We start from the raw sequence: 17314 nt of genomic DNA on the forward strand, positions 1-17314 counted from the left end.
GACGCGTTGCCTGTTTGTTGCGCCTGATCGTACTCTTATGCTCTTGTATCCGTAGCTTGATCTTTCTCGTAGTCATACCTATGTATCTTAAATTGCACGGGCAGGTGATTAAGTAGATCACTCCCTCGCTATTGCAATTTGTATGACGTTTGAGTGCCCACGGTTTATCAGTGCCAATGTCAACATGGAGAGTTTTCTTCGTTTGTGGACAGACTGAGCAGTTCCCACAAGGGTAATGCCCTTGGACCGGTGGGAGATCCCACAACGTAGCTGTCGGTATCTCTGGCGTCATTCGTGGTCTCGTATGTACCAATTCATCTTTGAGGTTGCTACCTCTTTTGAATGCAAACAGAGGCAATGGTATATTCTCTCCGGTGCTGTTCAAAATGCGCCATCTACGTCGAATTATTTTCTGGATCCTCGATGACGAAGAGTTGAAGGTAGTTACACACGCCAATCTGTCTAGAGGAGGTTTCTTGACCGGAGGTGCTAGGAGTGCCTCACGGTGATTGTTTTCTGCCCGTTTCTTGGATTTCTTAATCAAAGTACCTGGATATTTTCGTGCGACCAATTTTGTCGACAGATTCTTGGCTTCAGATTGAAAGTCCGCTTTGTCTGAACAGTTCCTGCGGACCCTCAGGAACTGCCCAAAGGGGAGGTTCTCACGAAGAGACCGAGGATGATGGCTATCGAACCTCAAAAGTGAGTTGCGGGCCATTGGTTTTTGATACAACGTGCTGGCTAAATGGCCATCTTTGGGGAAGATCCACAGATCCAGGAAAGCAAGCGCTGTTTTGCTATAGTCCAAGGTAAACCTCAAATAAGGATTCTGGCTATTGAGCCAATCTTTGAAACCCAGTAGCGATTGTTCATCTCCTCGCCACACCAGTAAGATGTCGTCTATGTACCTTCTCCACACCATCAATTGCTGATGGTGTGGATTGGTGGTGGCAAGGACACATTCGGTTTCAAACTGGTGAACATAAAGATTCGCCAGACTCGGCGCAAATTTGCTCCCCATTGAGGTTCCCGATACCTGTAGGTACAGGTCTTTTTCAAAAGCAAAGAAATTCTCAGTCATAGCTAACTTTGCCAGTTCCATTATAAAAGGGATCGGTGTTATGGTATCTGGTGCTGCATCCTCCAGAAGTCGTCGTACTGTATCCAGGGTGTCTAGTTGGGGTATACACGTATACAAAGATTCCACATCTAGAGATACCAAGATGTCTTTGTCTGTATCAAACTGTACTTCGGGTAGTAAGCGCAGTACATCTTTTGTGTCCTGTAGGTATGATGGCATTTTCTTCACCAATGGACTCAGAAACACGTCCACAAAGGAAGGCAAGGGTTCAAGAAGGGAACCTATACCCGAGATGATTGGACGTCCCAATGGGGGTCTTGTAGGTTTGTGTATTTTAGGTAAGGTATAAAATGCCGGAATAACGGGAAACTTAGTCATTAGAAAAGCGGATTCGTGTGCCGTAATCCAGCCTTCACTGCTTGCTTCTTCCACTAGGCATTTGATCTCGTTTGTAAGCCTCAAAGTTGGATTCTCATCCAAAGGGGCATAGAAAACAGTGTTACTTAGTTGTCTTAGGCATTCAGTCCTGTACGAGGTGGCGTCCTGCACCACTATGGCACCCCCTTTGTCGGCTGGCTTTATAACGATATTAGTATCTTTTGACAAAGTCGTCAAAGCTTGCCTCTCTGTCTTAGACAGGTTCTGATAATAGTGATCTTTAGAGAAGTTAAGTGATTTCAAATCGTGTATGACTGCTGCTTCAAAGGCACCCACTCTGGATGGCACTTGTTGTAGTAAGGGCATGAAGGTGGATTTGTCCCTCAAGCCTGTGTTCCTATCTACAGGTGGGTCTTCCGACTCTTTATCTTTAAAGAGATGATGAAGCCTAACAGTTCTAAAAAATCTCTCAATTTCTCCACGAATCTGAAAGGAATCTCCATTATTCGTTGGTACATACCCAAGGCCTTTATTGAGTAGTTTGCATTCATTCGTAGTGAGTGTCCTAAAAAAGCCTGGCTGTCAAAGTACTGGGGCTGCATTGGATAGTGTGACATTGGAGGGGGGAATTGGGGATAACCCCACGGGGCTGGTGGCCACCATGGTCCTTGCTGGTACATATTCCCTCGCCCACTATACCTACGATTGGCTCGAGCCTGTCGGCCCTTGCTTCTCCATTGACTGGTGTTACCCTTATCAGTGTCAGAAGATTCAGAATCTGAAGAGGTAGCGTAAGAAGAACCTGTTGTTCAGGCTTTTTTAGGACAGGGTCGAGGCTGGAATCGGGGCAGGCGGAGAGGCCGCAATCAAGTTCAGTGGGCAGACGAACTGGAGGACCCGACACATCGCGGCAAATGAGGTCAGACACAGTACGCACAGTTGCAGAAGAGGACCTTGTGGTGAACCTGAGCACTCGGACACTCACTACGAATGAATGCAAACTACTCAATAAAGGCCTTGGGTATGTGCCAACGAATAATGGAGATTCCTTTCAGATTCGTGGAGAAATTGAGAGATTTTTTAGAACTGTTAGGCTTCATCATCTCTTTAAAGATAAAGAGTCGGAAGACCCACCTGTAGATAGGAACACAGGCTTGAGGGACAAATCCACCTTCATGCCCTTACTACAACAAGTGCCATCCAGAGTGGGTGCCTTTGAAGCAGCAGTCATACACGATTTGAAATCACTTAACTTCTCTAAAGATCACTATTATCAGAACCTGTCTAAGACAGAGAGGCAAGCTTTGACGACTTTGTCAAAAGATACTAATATCGTTATAAAGCCAGCCGACAAAGGGGGTGCCATAGTGGTGCAGGACGCCACCTCGTACAGGACTGAATGCCTAAGACAACTAAGTAACACTGTTTTCTATGCCCCTTTGGATGAGAATCCAACTTTGAGGCTTACAAACGAGATCAAATGCCTAGTGGAAGAAGCAAGCAGTGAAGGCTGGATTACGGCACACGAATCCGCTTTTCTAATGACTAAGTTTCCCGTTATTCCGGCATTTTATACCTTACCTAAAATACACAAACCTACAAGACCCCCATTGGGACGTCCAATCATCTCGGGTATAGGTTCCCTTCTTGAACCCTTGTCTTCCTTTGTGGACGTGTTTCTGAGTCCATTGGTGAAGAAAATGCCATCATACCTACAGGACACAAAAGATGTACTGCGCTTACTACCCGAAGTACAGTTTGATACAGACAAAGACATCTTGGTATCTCTAGATGTGGAATCTTTGTATACGTGTATACCCCAACTAGACACCCTGGATACAGTACGACGACTTCTGGAGGATGCAGCACCAGATACCATAACACCGATCCCTTTTATAATGGAACTGGCAAAGTTAGCTATGACTGAGAATTTCTTTGCTTTTGAAAAAGACCTGTACCTACAGGTATCGGGAACCTCAATGGGGAGCAAATTTGCGCCGAGTCTGGCGAATCTTTATGTTCACCAGTTTGAAACCGAATGTGTCCTTGCCACCACCAATTGATGGTGTGGAGAAGGTACATAGACGACATCTTACTGGTGTGGCGAGGAGATGAACAATCGCTACTGGGTTTCAAAGATTGGCTCAATAGCCAGAATCCTTATTTGAGGTTTACCTTGGACTATAGCAAAACAGCGCTTGCTTTCCTGGATCTGTGGATCTTCCCCAAAGATGGCCATTTAGCCAGCACGTTGTATCAAAAACCAATGGCCCGCAACTCACTTTTAGTTTTAAATGTATTTTATTGGTTTTTTCAACACAGGAAAAACACACTTTTGAGGTTCGATAGCCATCATCCTCGGTCTCTTCGTGAGAACCTCCCCTTTGGGCAGTTCCTGAGGGTCCGCAGGAACTGTTCAGACAAAGCGGACTTTCAATCTGAAGCCAAGAATCTGTCGACAAAATTGGTCGCACGAAAATATCCAGGTACTTTGATTAAGAAATCCAAGAAACGGGCAGAAAACAATCACCGTGAGGCACTCCTAGCACCTCCGGTCAAGAAACCTCCTCTAGACAGATTGGCGTGTGTAACTACCTTCAACTCTTCGTCATCGAGGATCCAGAAAATAATACGACGTAGATGGCGCATTTTGAACAGCACCGGAGAGAATATACCATTGCCTCTGTTTGCATTCAAAAGAGGTAGCAACCTCAAAGATGAATTGGTACATACGAGACCACGAATGACGCCAGAGATACCGACAGCTACGTTGTGGGATCTCCCACCGGTCCAAGGGCATTACCCTTGTGGGAACTGCTCAGTCTGTCCACAAACGAAGAAAACTCTCCATGTTGACATTGGCACTGATAAACCGTGGGCACTCAAACGTCATACAAATTGCAATAGCGAGGGAGTGATCTACTTAATCACCTGCCCGTGCAATTTAAGATACATAGGTATGACTACGAGAAAGATCAAGCTACGGATACAAGAGCATAAGAGTACGATCAGGCGCAACAAACAGGCAACGCGTCTGACCTCACACTTTCTTGCTGCGAGACACCAACCGGATGAACTCCAATGGGTAGTGTTAGAACAACCTTACATACCCCAGCATGTCACAGATGTGTCCCAATTTCTATTAAGAAAGGAGCAGAGATGGGTCCATAAATTGATGTGCGATTCAGAAGGATTGAACGACGATGTCCCGTGGCTACAGCTGTAGTACCATCGACTATGTATCATAGAGAATATGGGGTTCTATAAGTTTCCTGAAATTTGGTGTTGCCCTTATGCAGTGTAGAAGTTTGTTTCCTATGGCTCTACCATGAGCGATTGAGGGCTGTTTGGACTCAGATTCGGATGACCACTGGGAGTATACAGTTATATGAGCATCACTCTTGACTGTTTCTCCGCTAATATTGTGTCACTGGATGGAGTCCTTTTTGTAAGACAGGTCCGCATAGACATTGCTAACTGCGGCCTAACTGTCCTCATTCAGCCAATTCCGTAGACTGTGGCGCTTTCTTTAATATTACTGTCAGTACCTGTATACAAACGTGCCACGTCACACGTGTGACATGGAGGCAAGCATTGACATTAGGCGAGTGTAGGATTATGTGATGATCCACTGGCCTTGGACACTTAAATATACGCTGCCACACACCGTAACTGTGTGTTGTTTAGTGAACACTAAGTCTTTGTATAGCTGGTTGTGTTTTGATATATGCCGGGCGGCCATTAATGCTGTGCCTTTGAAGTTCTTTTTGCGGCATGTGCATTTTTTCGCTTTGACGAACAAGAACCAATCAGGATGCCATATTCTATGATGAGGCAGTCCGCTAAGTAAGCAGAATAGGGTCAACCTTTCTGAGTAGTTTCAACATTTCCGGTTGGGCGATTAGGTCCAATCAGGTCCGCCGAGGGCTGTGGTTGGGGAGCGTCCTGGCTGTTGCGGTTTTCACCGACGGGAAATGTTGATGCATTGACTTTTCATTTCCTGTGGTAAATGTGAACCAATGGACTCTCTTGGTTTGTAGCTCTCAATATGGTCCGCTATGACGAGGAGAAGGTTTTGTGCATCACGAGTTGGCGGATGTAAAGACCGAGTATGATTGGTCTATTTTGTGTGCGCGAACGAGCCAATAGGAGAGGAGACAAGAAGTGTCTCTCTCTGGTCCGCTATGTCGCTAAGAGCCGGCTGATGTAAAGACCGAGTATGATTGGTCTATTTAGTGTGTGTGAACTAGCCAATAGGAGAGGAGACAAGAAGTGTGTCTCTCTCTGGTCCGCTATGTTCCTTTATTTTCCCTCAGGTGAGTTTGACACACTACCTCCCCCTCGGCTCAGTTCAAGCCAGAGGTAACGACGGAGAGGTAGGTGACCAAACAGGGGTGCTATGGACTTAATTGCTTTTTCTCTCTCTCGCTCCCCTCTCTTTTAGGGGTTTTGTAGACGGTTTTATGGACTATGTTAACGCTAATATAGAACCTGTCTAATTAAGGAGTCAGTCATGTAAGAGTGCTCTCTCCTCATACTTGCCAGGATTTTCTAGCAAACTCTCTATCCTTGATAGGATGTCTGGAGGCAAACCTTTTGCTTGTGGTGTTTAAAATTATTGTTTGCTGGAGACTTTGGTCTTTACATCAGATAACACAGGAGTTTGATCTATAACTATGTGTGTCACCTATAAAGAAACCAGGCTGGATTCTGAATAAATACCAGTTATACACACCGCCACGGAGGGTCTATGTCATCTAAATAGATATAAGGTACATCTAGGTGGAGTGGTTGGTGTGCATATTTTTAAACCACCACAAGGTTGTAGCTAACAACTGCCTCAGTCTGCCGTTCCATGTAATCTGGGAAATAGCTGCATTTATGATGAACTAAAATAAACTACATCTTCACTTTGAATACGTTTCTTTCAGTGCGTGGCCTCCTTTAGCCTGAGCTGTCGCCAGGTGAGGTGAGGCTCCTGATCCCACAGAGTTGGGTAAGTGAATATACTGAAAATATTGTAAATAATTTATACATGCGTGACTGTCACTATAAGGGACTTAAGTTACGTTGTGCATTTTACTTTCTTGTATATTTTCTTCTTTCTTTTTTCCTTTAACAGGAGGGGACACACCACCCATGAAAATATTATTTTTCTTTTCTTACACGTTATCAAGTAAGTGTTGCAGTAGTGATACATAGGTCCTGACGAAAGCCTTGATAGGCTGAAACATGTTGACCAGACAACATCTTGGGTAAATAGCAAACCATCTTTCTTGCTATTGTCACTCTGTTTTTAACTATACCATCTTGACGGGCACACCCAATAAAGTTTTCTTGTTGACGTCAAGATAGGCATTTTTAGAATCACTTGGATTATCTTCCTTTTTTCTCACTTTTTCTTATTTCTTTGAGCACTGCAACTAAGCCCTTTTCAGCCACTTGTGCTGTCATTTGCTCAGGTTGAAGGTTCAACCTTTGGGTCCTAAACTAGCCTCAGTAATAACTGGAGGCAGTGTTTGTTGGACACCAACTTTCTACATTTGAAAATCCCAAATGACGAGCCTCCACTATTGAGTGGGCTGATGGGTACTTTTCTCACTTTTTGTATCTCTGTGTCTATCCTGTTACTCCAGCCTCTGTTGTGGAATACCTTTGAGATTCCCTTAGCATGCCTGGATTGTACCAAAGACCTGTAGCATCTTCCTTGTATTAAATATTCATTGTGATTGTATTAATTAATTGAATTATCATCCATGTATATTGTTTTACTGCACTGCACTCTTTTATGGCAAATAGCCGAAATAAAGATTTTATGAAATGAAAATGAAATGTTGCTTGTTAGGTCTCGCCTGAGACAGCGCATGCCGGACACTTGCAAGACTTTTGTTAACTTAAAGGGGGCTTGGATCCCGCCAATTGCTTACCATTCATTGGCTTCATGGTTACTCTTTTTTGCTGGCTGCAGAAAATGGCAAAAAAAAATCATCGATAAAGCCAATATATCTCGGAAAGGCGAGTCCTATTAGCTTTTCCAATGTTTTTTGAAATTACGTTCTATAAAGAATGGAAGCACCTATTCAGCCGAGTATACTGGGCAGCCAATCAAGATCAGGGAAGTCTGCCAACTTGACAGGAATAAGGAAATACATGTATTTGCTTTGTTAAGCAACAGCCTTAGAGTTGATATTAGTAATCAAATATTGCTACTTTGTACCCATGGAGGAACCAGACCTCTTGTAACTGTACACATACATTTTCACTGTACACAAAAAAGGTCCTGGAAATAAATATGTTGCTCCACCCTGCCCCCCCCCCCCCCCCCCAATGATACATTAATAGGAGGAAATTGGCACAAAAAAAAATCTCACAAGCAATTTTTTGCTACAATCTCTTGGACAGTCTAGCACGATGAAGGGAGGTGCCCTCCCACAGAGATGTTCTGTATCCTGGGCAGAATCAGACAGATAGGATATTCTTAACTTTGATTAGAGCTCCTTGTTTATTTCCAAAGAAACAGAAGGTTAGGTCATACTTTTTATACAAACATGCAACCACTTTTTCTCGCATGTTTTTAATGGCTGAGCTTAAGAGAAATGTCACCTTTGGAAAAATCTCTTGCAAAAATAAAAGAAGAAGAACAAATTCAACAGCAAGTTAGGAGGAACAAGGTCAATCAGAGACAGATGAACCAGAAAATGTATATTTCTAAAAAACTATGTTCGGAAATTGTTAGCCTGCAATGTAAACACTAAAGAGCCACCCTTTCTCTGCATCTGCCCCCCCTCCCTATTGGATCAATTATTTAAGCAGTTGGTGGCCACAGCACCCTACATAATGCACCTAAAGTGTTGATCATTTTGAGTGACATCTACAACACCCTATGTCATACATACAAGGTACCCCCCTCTTTTTAGTAAATGCTCCTAAATACCCTGACAATGGTATTCCAATGATATTCCTAGATAACACCCAACTTAAAACCCACAATGGCATTCCAGCACACCTGTCCCAGCAGCTTCTTAATCCCATGCAGCTTTTGTACCACCAGATCTGGCCGTAAAAATTCACCAACACAACTTACTGTTGGGCATCACAGTTCCCTCCCGAAGGACAGGACTACATCAACATTCATCTACACAACCAGGATACATAGAGTTGGGATCCTTATCCATCAGTCTCATTTCAAATCACCTAATTCACCCCATGAGACATGCTCCAGTCCATTAAAAACACAGATGTAACCTTCGCAGCACTATTTAATTAACAAGACATCGTTATGTGTAGGCTATCAGGATTCACTGGTAGTTTCTTTGAAGATATTGATAATATTCTCGACTCTGCTGATCATTTCCACACCCCACCCATGATCATCTTCGACTGTCGACCCTGTTTGGTCAAACTTCAAGCTGTTCCCTTCAAAGTAGACATGCTAAGCACCTTTTCTGATAGTAAACTACCAGGCTGTATCATTGTCTCTATCCCGCTTACTCACTCACTAAACACCATTTACCATTTGCTATCCACTCTCCCCATCCTCATTCTCACATCCATTTGAATCGCCACAACACAACCAAATCTAAGAAGATGGCATACGTACTGAACCCACGAGCTCTTAGGTTTATACAAAAAACTTTATTTATAGTAACATGCAAGACGAATCCAAATCAATAACTTACAGTACCTCGTCACCTCCCTCAATCATCTACTGCATAAATGACCTCATATCAAAAACTCTCTAATGAATCCTCCACTCAGAACTCCTGCTCTATCATGAATCACATTCAATAACCTTTTTAACAGTAGACTTATCAAAAAGCTTTACCTATCATCTAGGGTTTTAAATTGCGTCTAATATTATTGCTGAAAATGCCCACAGCTGAACGTCACTCCCTATCCAACTACCAACATGTCTCCAATGTCTCTTAAATATCCCGTGCTGAACAAACTCAATAACTAATTCACTCTGCTGAAACAGCTGGGTCATATATCTCCCAACACCCTTCCCTCTGCAAGCTATTACCACTTCTCCTACAGAGTCATCCAACTTAACCACTAAACAACGTTTGGCACAGTGGATCACTCAACCTTTTTGTGACTCTTGCATTTCTAGACATCATCAGAAAGGCAAAAGGTCACCTATCACTATACACTTTCATTCTCAGCTGCATGGTGTGCCTCTAGCTGAAACAGAAACCCCTGCCTTTCGCTGTCTTGTTAGGGTTCATCATGGGCCTTGTATACGTTCCATTCTACATCACCATTCTTCATGAGTGCACTCATTCCTTGGCATTTAATATCCCAGCTACACCTTCTCCTCAAATAGAAAATTGATCACTTCCTAATGACAGTTTGGTATGCCCTAATGATAATTCTTCGAAAACTGAAATGATCTACCTCCCTATAGTGCATATCTTCCTTCATCTCCATAAAGACTAACATCTTGACGCATTCCTCTTCAGGAAGCAGCTTAGGCTTTTCCATCACCCACAGCATGATCCTGGAGTCATTGATCAGCTCCTCATCAAAACCCATTTGGTTCCAAATGCTTAACATGAGCAAAATCAGTAATCATTGACCATAAACAGCCACATCCCATATCAGCAAGCATGTTCTTATCAAATTGAACTATTAACGGATTACCAGAGGGTCTCTCCCCAAATTCTTTTGCTACCCTCGATAATACTATGAAATTTGCTACTCACATGCATGAACCCCTCCCTCCCAGCACCTTTCATACTCATCAACAGATGATGGGACTTCTGGTTACAGAATTAACTGAACCATCATAATCAATAAAGCTATAACAGAAGCTGAGACCTAGATGAACCATCTTCATCAATTGCTTGGTATGAAGAAATGAAGACACAAACACAAGTTTCTTGTCCTATCCTGAGATTACTCTTCCCTCTTAAGACATCCTGGATACCCTGCTTCAAACCTTTCTACTTGCAAGCAACCTACCATGTGGTACTGCTCTACATGTGTAGTAATACTGGCTGTGATGACACTTGTATTGTCCTTAAGGAGGTCAGCTGCTATTGCCATAATTCATACAATGCTTATTTTTACATTCATGGGCATGATTTCCTATTTTTCTATAGTGTATTTATTACTTAATATAATTCATGAACATTTGAATATGCTATGGTGTCATTTATAGACTGTACACATTTTTTAGCAGTGCAAGCATAACTGTCTCAGAAGATAGTTGGCGTACAATGAATATTTATTTGTTAACTTTGAACACTGTACTTGCCCTTCTGCTTGAACACTTGTTTTCCACTGACTTACTCTCTTTTTCTTTCTACCAGGCTTCGAGTACCATATGGGATTCAGGTGCATGCTCGAAGTCTGACGACAGCATAAGCTCCCAACAACTTGAATCAATATCTGATATATTAAAGCACACTACCTATTTGCCAATACCACCTATAGGCCTTACTTTGTTGAAAGAGACTTACAATCTCGACAGTCCAATGAAGGCTATGACCTTGCTGTCACTGTCTGTCACTACACACCCACAGGGCATCTAGAGAAGGTCCCTACAATGAAATTAAATCTGAGGCATGAAAAAACATAAACCTTTATATACCGGAGGACCAGCATCAACCCTTAACCAGACTTCATAGTCATGTTAGCTGACATCAGACCGAATGGGGCAGGTAAATAGAGAAAATATTTCCTAATTAAACCCATTTATATGTCAGCAAATTAATTCAGATTTAAAGGTGAGGAGAGTCATATTTTCTGTCCATCACAGGAAAAACTAATTTAAGAAAACCACAGTAAGAACAAAAAAGAGTTTAGGAAGAAGCAGAAAATATTCTTTCTGTACCATATGTCAAGGGTAAAACGTAGCCATCTGAAAATGTTTCATTCAACTTTCTAAATATCAATTTATGTATGTGGCTATAATTGCAAAGCTAATTCCGAGAAAAGGATCAGAGATCGTACAAAAAGATAACAACAATGTGGCATATAATTAACGTTTTGGCAGAGAATATCTGTGGCCTATACCACTACAGCATATTACACTACCATCTGAAATACCTTCGAGTTTTACCAGTGCTTTTTGTTTTGTATTTCTTAATTAAGGTCTGAAACAAACCTACCAAGCTGTACTCTGTTCTCAGAATATCTGCTTTCCTGCTTTTAAACAATGTTCATTTTTCTGTGACATTTAGAGGTACAGTGCACAGGCAGTTAGTACAAGAAACTACTCACCATATATTTTTCAGTATCAGTTGAATATGGCCGTAGTAGTTCAAAAAATATTAATCCTAATGCAAAAATATCAACCTCTGTTCCATATTTGCTTGAATGGTTCTGAAAAGCGATAAAGAACAGTTGTTAATAAGACAGTGTCTCTTTGAAAGAATGTGTGTATAAATGTGGAAATATCAATCAATACATCACATTTCCTATGTATGTTATTTGATCTATACTACATGGTAAAATCACCATGATTACAACTACAAGGGCTCCTGCAGGATCAATGCACCTTTAGTCTTCAAGTAAGGCAGGCGGTTCTGATGGAAACTATAGAGAACATGCATGCAGTGAATGCAAGAGTCGGGGCTCAGCTGCTGCACATCTTCAGAGGCAGGGCAAGCCTGGATTAAAGCCAGAATCTTGAAGCTTAACACAGCTGAAGTGAAGGAAATTGAGGAGACAGGGGAAAAAAATAAAAAAGATCCTAGGGGGAACAAGGTCCATGCAATAATTTGCAAAGCATGAGATGACTCACCAGGTGATGCAAGTGTACTTGTGATTCTCTGCCATGCACAGCTATGATTAAACAGCTTTTGATACAGTTTATGGTCCCACCACTGTGTTTCATAGTACACAACATGCTGAGAATGGGAAACTGACAGACCATAGGAGTAACTGAATTTATTTGCACAACTTCAGCTTCTCCCAATCCTGTGCAACAACGGCTTAAGTCAATGTTCTGACTCAGCATTTAACCTTCACATACATTCAGTACTTAACTTTGTATTTGAGTTTCTTGCTCTGCAGCTAGACACAACACTGTATCATCAGCTATATCTTTTGCTAGGTTGCCAGAGAGGCTTATTTGTAACCTTATAATATCTCAGACTAATAGGTATTCCTGTACACTTTCTCATTAGAGAGAGCACAGTGGTGTATGGATGGGGTTGAGGGCTACTGGCCATAACTCAACCCACTGCCTCATTCCTCTTCAAATGCTAACCTGAAGAGAAATTACAAAATGTATTAATTACAACATCTGCTGGCCAGTCTGAAGAGAACCAATGAATTGGGAACACTGCCACCCTCTTCACCACTACCCACAAATCCCCTAGTACACTAGGTAAAAAGCTTTCTTGGCATTAAACAACAAAATCCCTGGGAGGATTCATTGTATATTGAGCTTGGGGTATTGTCTCTATTGCAAAACATGTTAGGAACTAGCTTACTTCACAGAATGAACCCACCATGATCTGAATAGTAGATTCCCTTTATAACATTGTACTGTGTTAATGATCACATATACAAAAGTATTTGATCATCTAAATTAAGCAAATTAATCAGTCGATATTCACTGTACTGAAGTGGACACTTAATTGCTTTTAAAAAGACTATCAGATTGCCTTTCTTGAAGAAAGGCAGAACATAGACTACTGTAGAACACTAGGTTGGCAAGCTACAACAATGGAGCACCTGGTTCTATGCATAATTGTTTTGCATAATTTGTTCCAAGTCAGTCCTCATTACATGATTTTGCCAAAGTGAACGTCCTGATGGCTTTCTCAATTGCTCTCATTTCTAATGGCTGACTTATTATTTCACACTCAATGGCAATTAGTCAAGACAGTGAGATACAATTGACCTGTCTAGTTTTGTAGACTACAATAGCATGTCATTCTGCAGGTATAAGATTTTAAATGTTCCCAGATTAGTGGAAATATGTAAGAGCAGTCCCCTATTAATGTCAAAGGATTCCAATGTACAAGAACGTTTTACAGAAATGTAATATTCTAATATAAAGTTGTATTTTCAATTTAGCTGAATGTTAACCATTAACTACAGTGCAGGATTTTACACTATAAATCCCTCTATGCCTCCCGTACAACTTTAAATCAAATACAGCGCAAGATATCAGCTAAATGTATTTTCTACGTATATTTCCTTATTTTAAAATACAAACCTGACTAGACTCTGGACAAAAGATTTGTGTGTTTAAATAATAGAACAAAGTTTTCAAAGCCATCCATATTAGAATGCTGTAACTGTATTAAAAAATGCAACATTAATGCTTAACACTTTTTAATGTCAAATGCACCCAACATTTTAACGAGAACAAGTGAAAAAAGTACCTTTTGTTCAGGGCTCATGTAAATTGTTGTTCCAACGCCTTTGGTCCTATCCCGTTCAATGCTAATTGTGGTTACAAGGCCAAAATCACCTATTTTAATGTTCATTTCCTCAGATAAAAATATGTTCGAAGGCTAAAACAGACATTCAGAAAAAGATTTTGAGATTAATAGAATTAATTGAAATTAATATACATTTTTAATTGCATAGTGTGTTACAACATTGAAATGTATTCTGCGACATAGGAGAGCTAGAAAATTAAATTGATGCTTGGGACTGACAAGTGAAACAAGCATTGGCAAGGTCAATAGGTATGGCTTTATTTTCAGTACATAGTAAAATATTGCGACTGCAATAAACAAACAGCAAAAATCTATTGCTTTGTGTATGCAAATCATCTGTGAGATCTATGAGATATAGAATGCAACGTGTGATGATTCAGAGCACCTTTAGAATGTAAAACAGTCCCCCATTCTTTTACAACACAAGTACCTGAAAGGGGGCAAATTGATACATCAAACAGCATGAGGCGAGAGAGAAATACGCCTGAACGGAACTAAAACAGACTGTATATTTTAAATAATTGGCAACAAAGGATTTTGCAGTTTAATTCTGGCAAAACTGTTGAGTTCAAATGTGTTTACAGAAGGCCGGTAAAGTTTAATGACCACACAGCCTGACCAGATTAGTTAATTATAATCAAATTATTTTATGGTTTGTGTTCAAATATTATCATATTACATCTTATTTCTTAGGTGCCTTCAACACAGACGTCTTCAGCACATTATCCACAATTCGAACTTATGTTATGTTAGAAACTCATTCCACCTCCCTTGGCTTAACCACTTCCACCCTCCAGAGTTGTGTGGCATTTTATAAAAACTAAATGCTTTTGAATTGTCCCATCATAATCGTGCATGTGGCGTCCTATTTCCTGCCACTTCTTTCAAAATATCAGCTACAGAGATAGAAATGGTTGGCCCACACAATTAGGTAATTTGTGTAATGCTCATAATTTTGAGAGCATGTAAGAACTATCCTCTATGGAGAAACTATTAAACTGGTCGTTACCACTGTTTAGTAAATTTATGTTCATAAGCATTCAATGCATGTCACCTTATCCACCACCTACAAGCCCCACATATGATGTTGGAACTGCAATATATAACATTTTGCTCCATTAGCAGGTGACCACTTGTATGATGCCAATATACTGGTGTGATTAGTTTCGTTTTGAAGGCTATCAGGTATTTTTCGCCTTTAATCAGTATTCCTAGTAAACTGATCAACGTGTCCTTGGAGGAGGAGGTCAACACATTTCTGCTTAGGATGTGACATGGTACGACTACCTAATATGCAGCACGTCAGCGATTTCATCATCCCTTACAACTACTTGACCTACTAGAGCCAATTCTTGTGAGCCTATCCTCTTGTTATTCAGTTAATGTCCATGCAATATTGTAGGGAGCTAGCCTGAGCCTGTCTAGGACTCTACAACACCATGTTTCTCTCACTCTCTCCCACAAATAAGGGTCAAAGTATGTTTTCATTTCATATCATTATATTTGTTCAGATTGCCCAGCTGTTACAGTAGGCTGAGAATCTGAAGTGAAGAAACATTCAAATACTTCACGTTACTACAGCCAAAATGTGACCCAAACACTTGTATATGTTCTCCAGCCCCACCTCGGACTATCATTTGATTAATCATTTCCTTTCTTTAATCAAATGTCAGGGACAATCAAAGATAACAGGCAACAAGCATTCAAAACAAAATACATAAAAATCTATACAATAATCTTAGAAATGGGGTTTCTAGATGACCAGGGTATGCACCTAAGCCAGGCAGAACTCACCACTCTAGTAAAGGATAAGTCAGTTACACACCAAAGATAACCTGTGCTCACCCTATGGTAGCATGCCACAGAGCAGCCAGGCTTATCATCAGCGGCAAAGTGTATAGCATTTGTGCAACACACGTAAACGGCAACACAATGAATACACCACAAAAGCGACTCCACACAGGGGTATGAAAAATATCTTACTGTAATATAACCACATTAGGACCACAACGACACAAATGTAATGTAATGTAATGTGTATACTTGTAAAGCGCATGAGTAGCTCAATAAAAGAAAGGCTTCTATGTTGCAAACGACAAAGAACATAGGTATACTTTTGGAAAGACGCTAATATCACTTTTCATGTATGCAACCCCTAAATACTTTCCCAGGTACATGATAAAGTTCTGAAAGCAAGTAACACCCAAGTAGTTTTCAAGGTATGCAAGTGTGAAGTAGAACATTTGCGGCATCCATAAAACATGGAGCACCTGCACTCCTAGTACACTTTATACTGTAATTTTCCTATGAGTCCTATTGCAATGATTGCATTCACAAACAAAACATAGGGCATGGGAGCATCTTCACACCTAGTAAACGTTATATGGTAATCTCTGTGCAGTCTCACAGAAGTACTTTGTCAATTCAAACAGTACCTAGAACTAGCAGTGTTAGCATGGGTGAAATAAGCAAAATGGAAAGGTTTCAGGCACTCTTATATGAAATATCCACATTATCAGCCTAAAAAACACTGGGACCAGTGCCAGCGCATGTCAGGGACAATTAATTGCTCCTTTGTGCTGTGGCGCTAAACTTCAGGAGCACGCGAGAAACCTTGCTTGGTCCCTTGAGGTACAGTACCTAATTTCAAAAGACACCAAGTCAAGAAGCAGGTGATGCTGTGTCAGCCCCTCCCCCTCCCCTCCGAGGAGTAGGCGGGGCTCATCACTCTTCGGCAAGTCGACCACCCAGCACGTGGTGTATATCGGTCAGAGCTGGCCTGGACTGAGAATGACCAACAGGTACCTGATCTCCCTTCTTGCACTGAGTGGGTTGAACAGGGCGCACCTCTAACACAAGAGGCCCCCAGGCTCCTTCGCAAGGTGTACTTCCCGCGGCACTGGTGTAGCTAGCGCACCGGCTCGAGGGATGCGCTTGTTACAGTCAATTTATTATTCAAGAATGAAGCACTGCTCTCGCCGAGAAAGCCTTCCACGAGCGCACCTACAACAGGGAGGAAGGGGCATGTCGCCACCCCAGTCCTTATGTTGTACAACCTCTTCAGGGGGAGCGCTGCCTTCGTGGAGCGAGAGACTCTCCTGCTCTGGGGATTGTATAAAGCACTCAGCCCACGCAAATCTTTGAAGCAAGAGAACTACTCCACACACTGGTTGCACTGCGAGGCGCAGTCAACCAGGCTTCCAGTTTAGGACACACTGCTGCTGGACTCACAGGCAACAAATTCCCACAGCAGCGGTGTGTAAGTGTAATCTTTGAAGGCCCTGAGATTGCAAAACTGGGAGCATGCCAACACTTAAGGAAGCATAAGGAAGCAGCAATCAGCATGCCAGCACATATGTCCAATTGCAGAGTGGCAGTCCCTCCAGCAGCCCAGCAGGCAGTAGGACAGCACAACAAGGCAAGAAAGACCAATGGCGGTTCCTCCTGGCAG

At 41.7% G+C, this 17314-nt stretch overlaps 1 protein-coding gene across 4 annotated transcripts in view; it reads right to left on the reverse strand.

The window, feature by feature from the left end:
* EIF2AK2 (eukaryotic translation initiation factor 2 alpha kinase 2) overlaps positions 1-17314 on the reverse strand; it is a 580031-nt gene that overhangs the window by 58734 nt on the left and 503983 nt on the right. For all 4 annotated transcript variants that reach the window (XR_013596181.1, XM_078648546.1, XM_078648547.1 and 1 more), the window contains exons 13-14: positions 13804-13935; positions 11687-11788 (exon numbers count right to left, since the gene is read on the reverse strand). Coding sequence is in view for 3 of the 4 variants with exons in the window: in XM_078648546.1 (XP_078504672.1) it covers positions 11687-11788; positions 13804-13935 (234 nt within the window). In the remaining variant the exon portion in view is untranslated. The remainder of the gene's footprint in view (positions 1-11686; positions 11789-13803; positions 13936-17314) is intronic.

The sequence above is a fragment of the Lissotriton helveticus genome, chromosome 6 (assembly GCF_964261635.1).
Source record: "Lissotriton helveticus chromosome 6, aLisHel1.1, whole genome shotgun sequence".
Taxonomy (NCBI): Eukaryota; Metazoa; Chordata; class Amphibia; order Caudata; family Salamandridae; genus Lissotriton; species Lissotriton helveticus.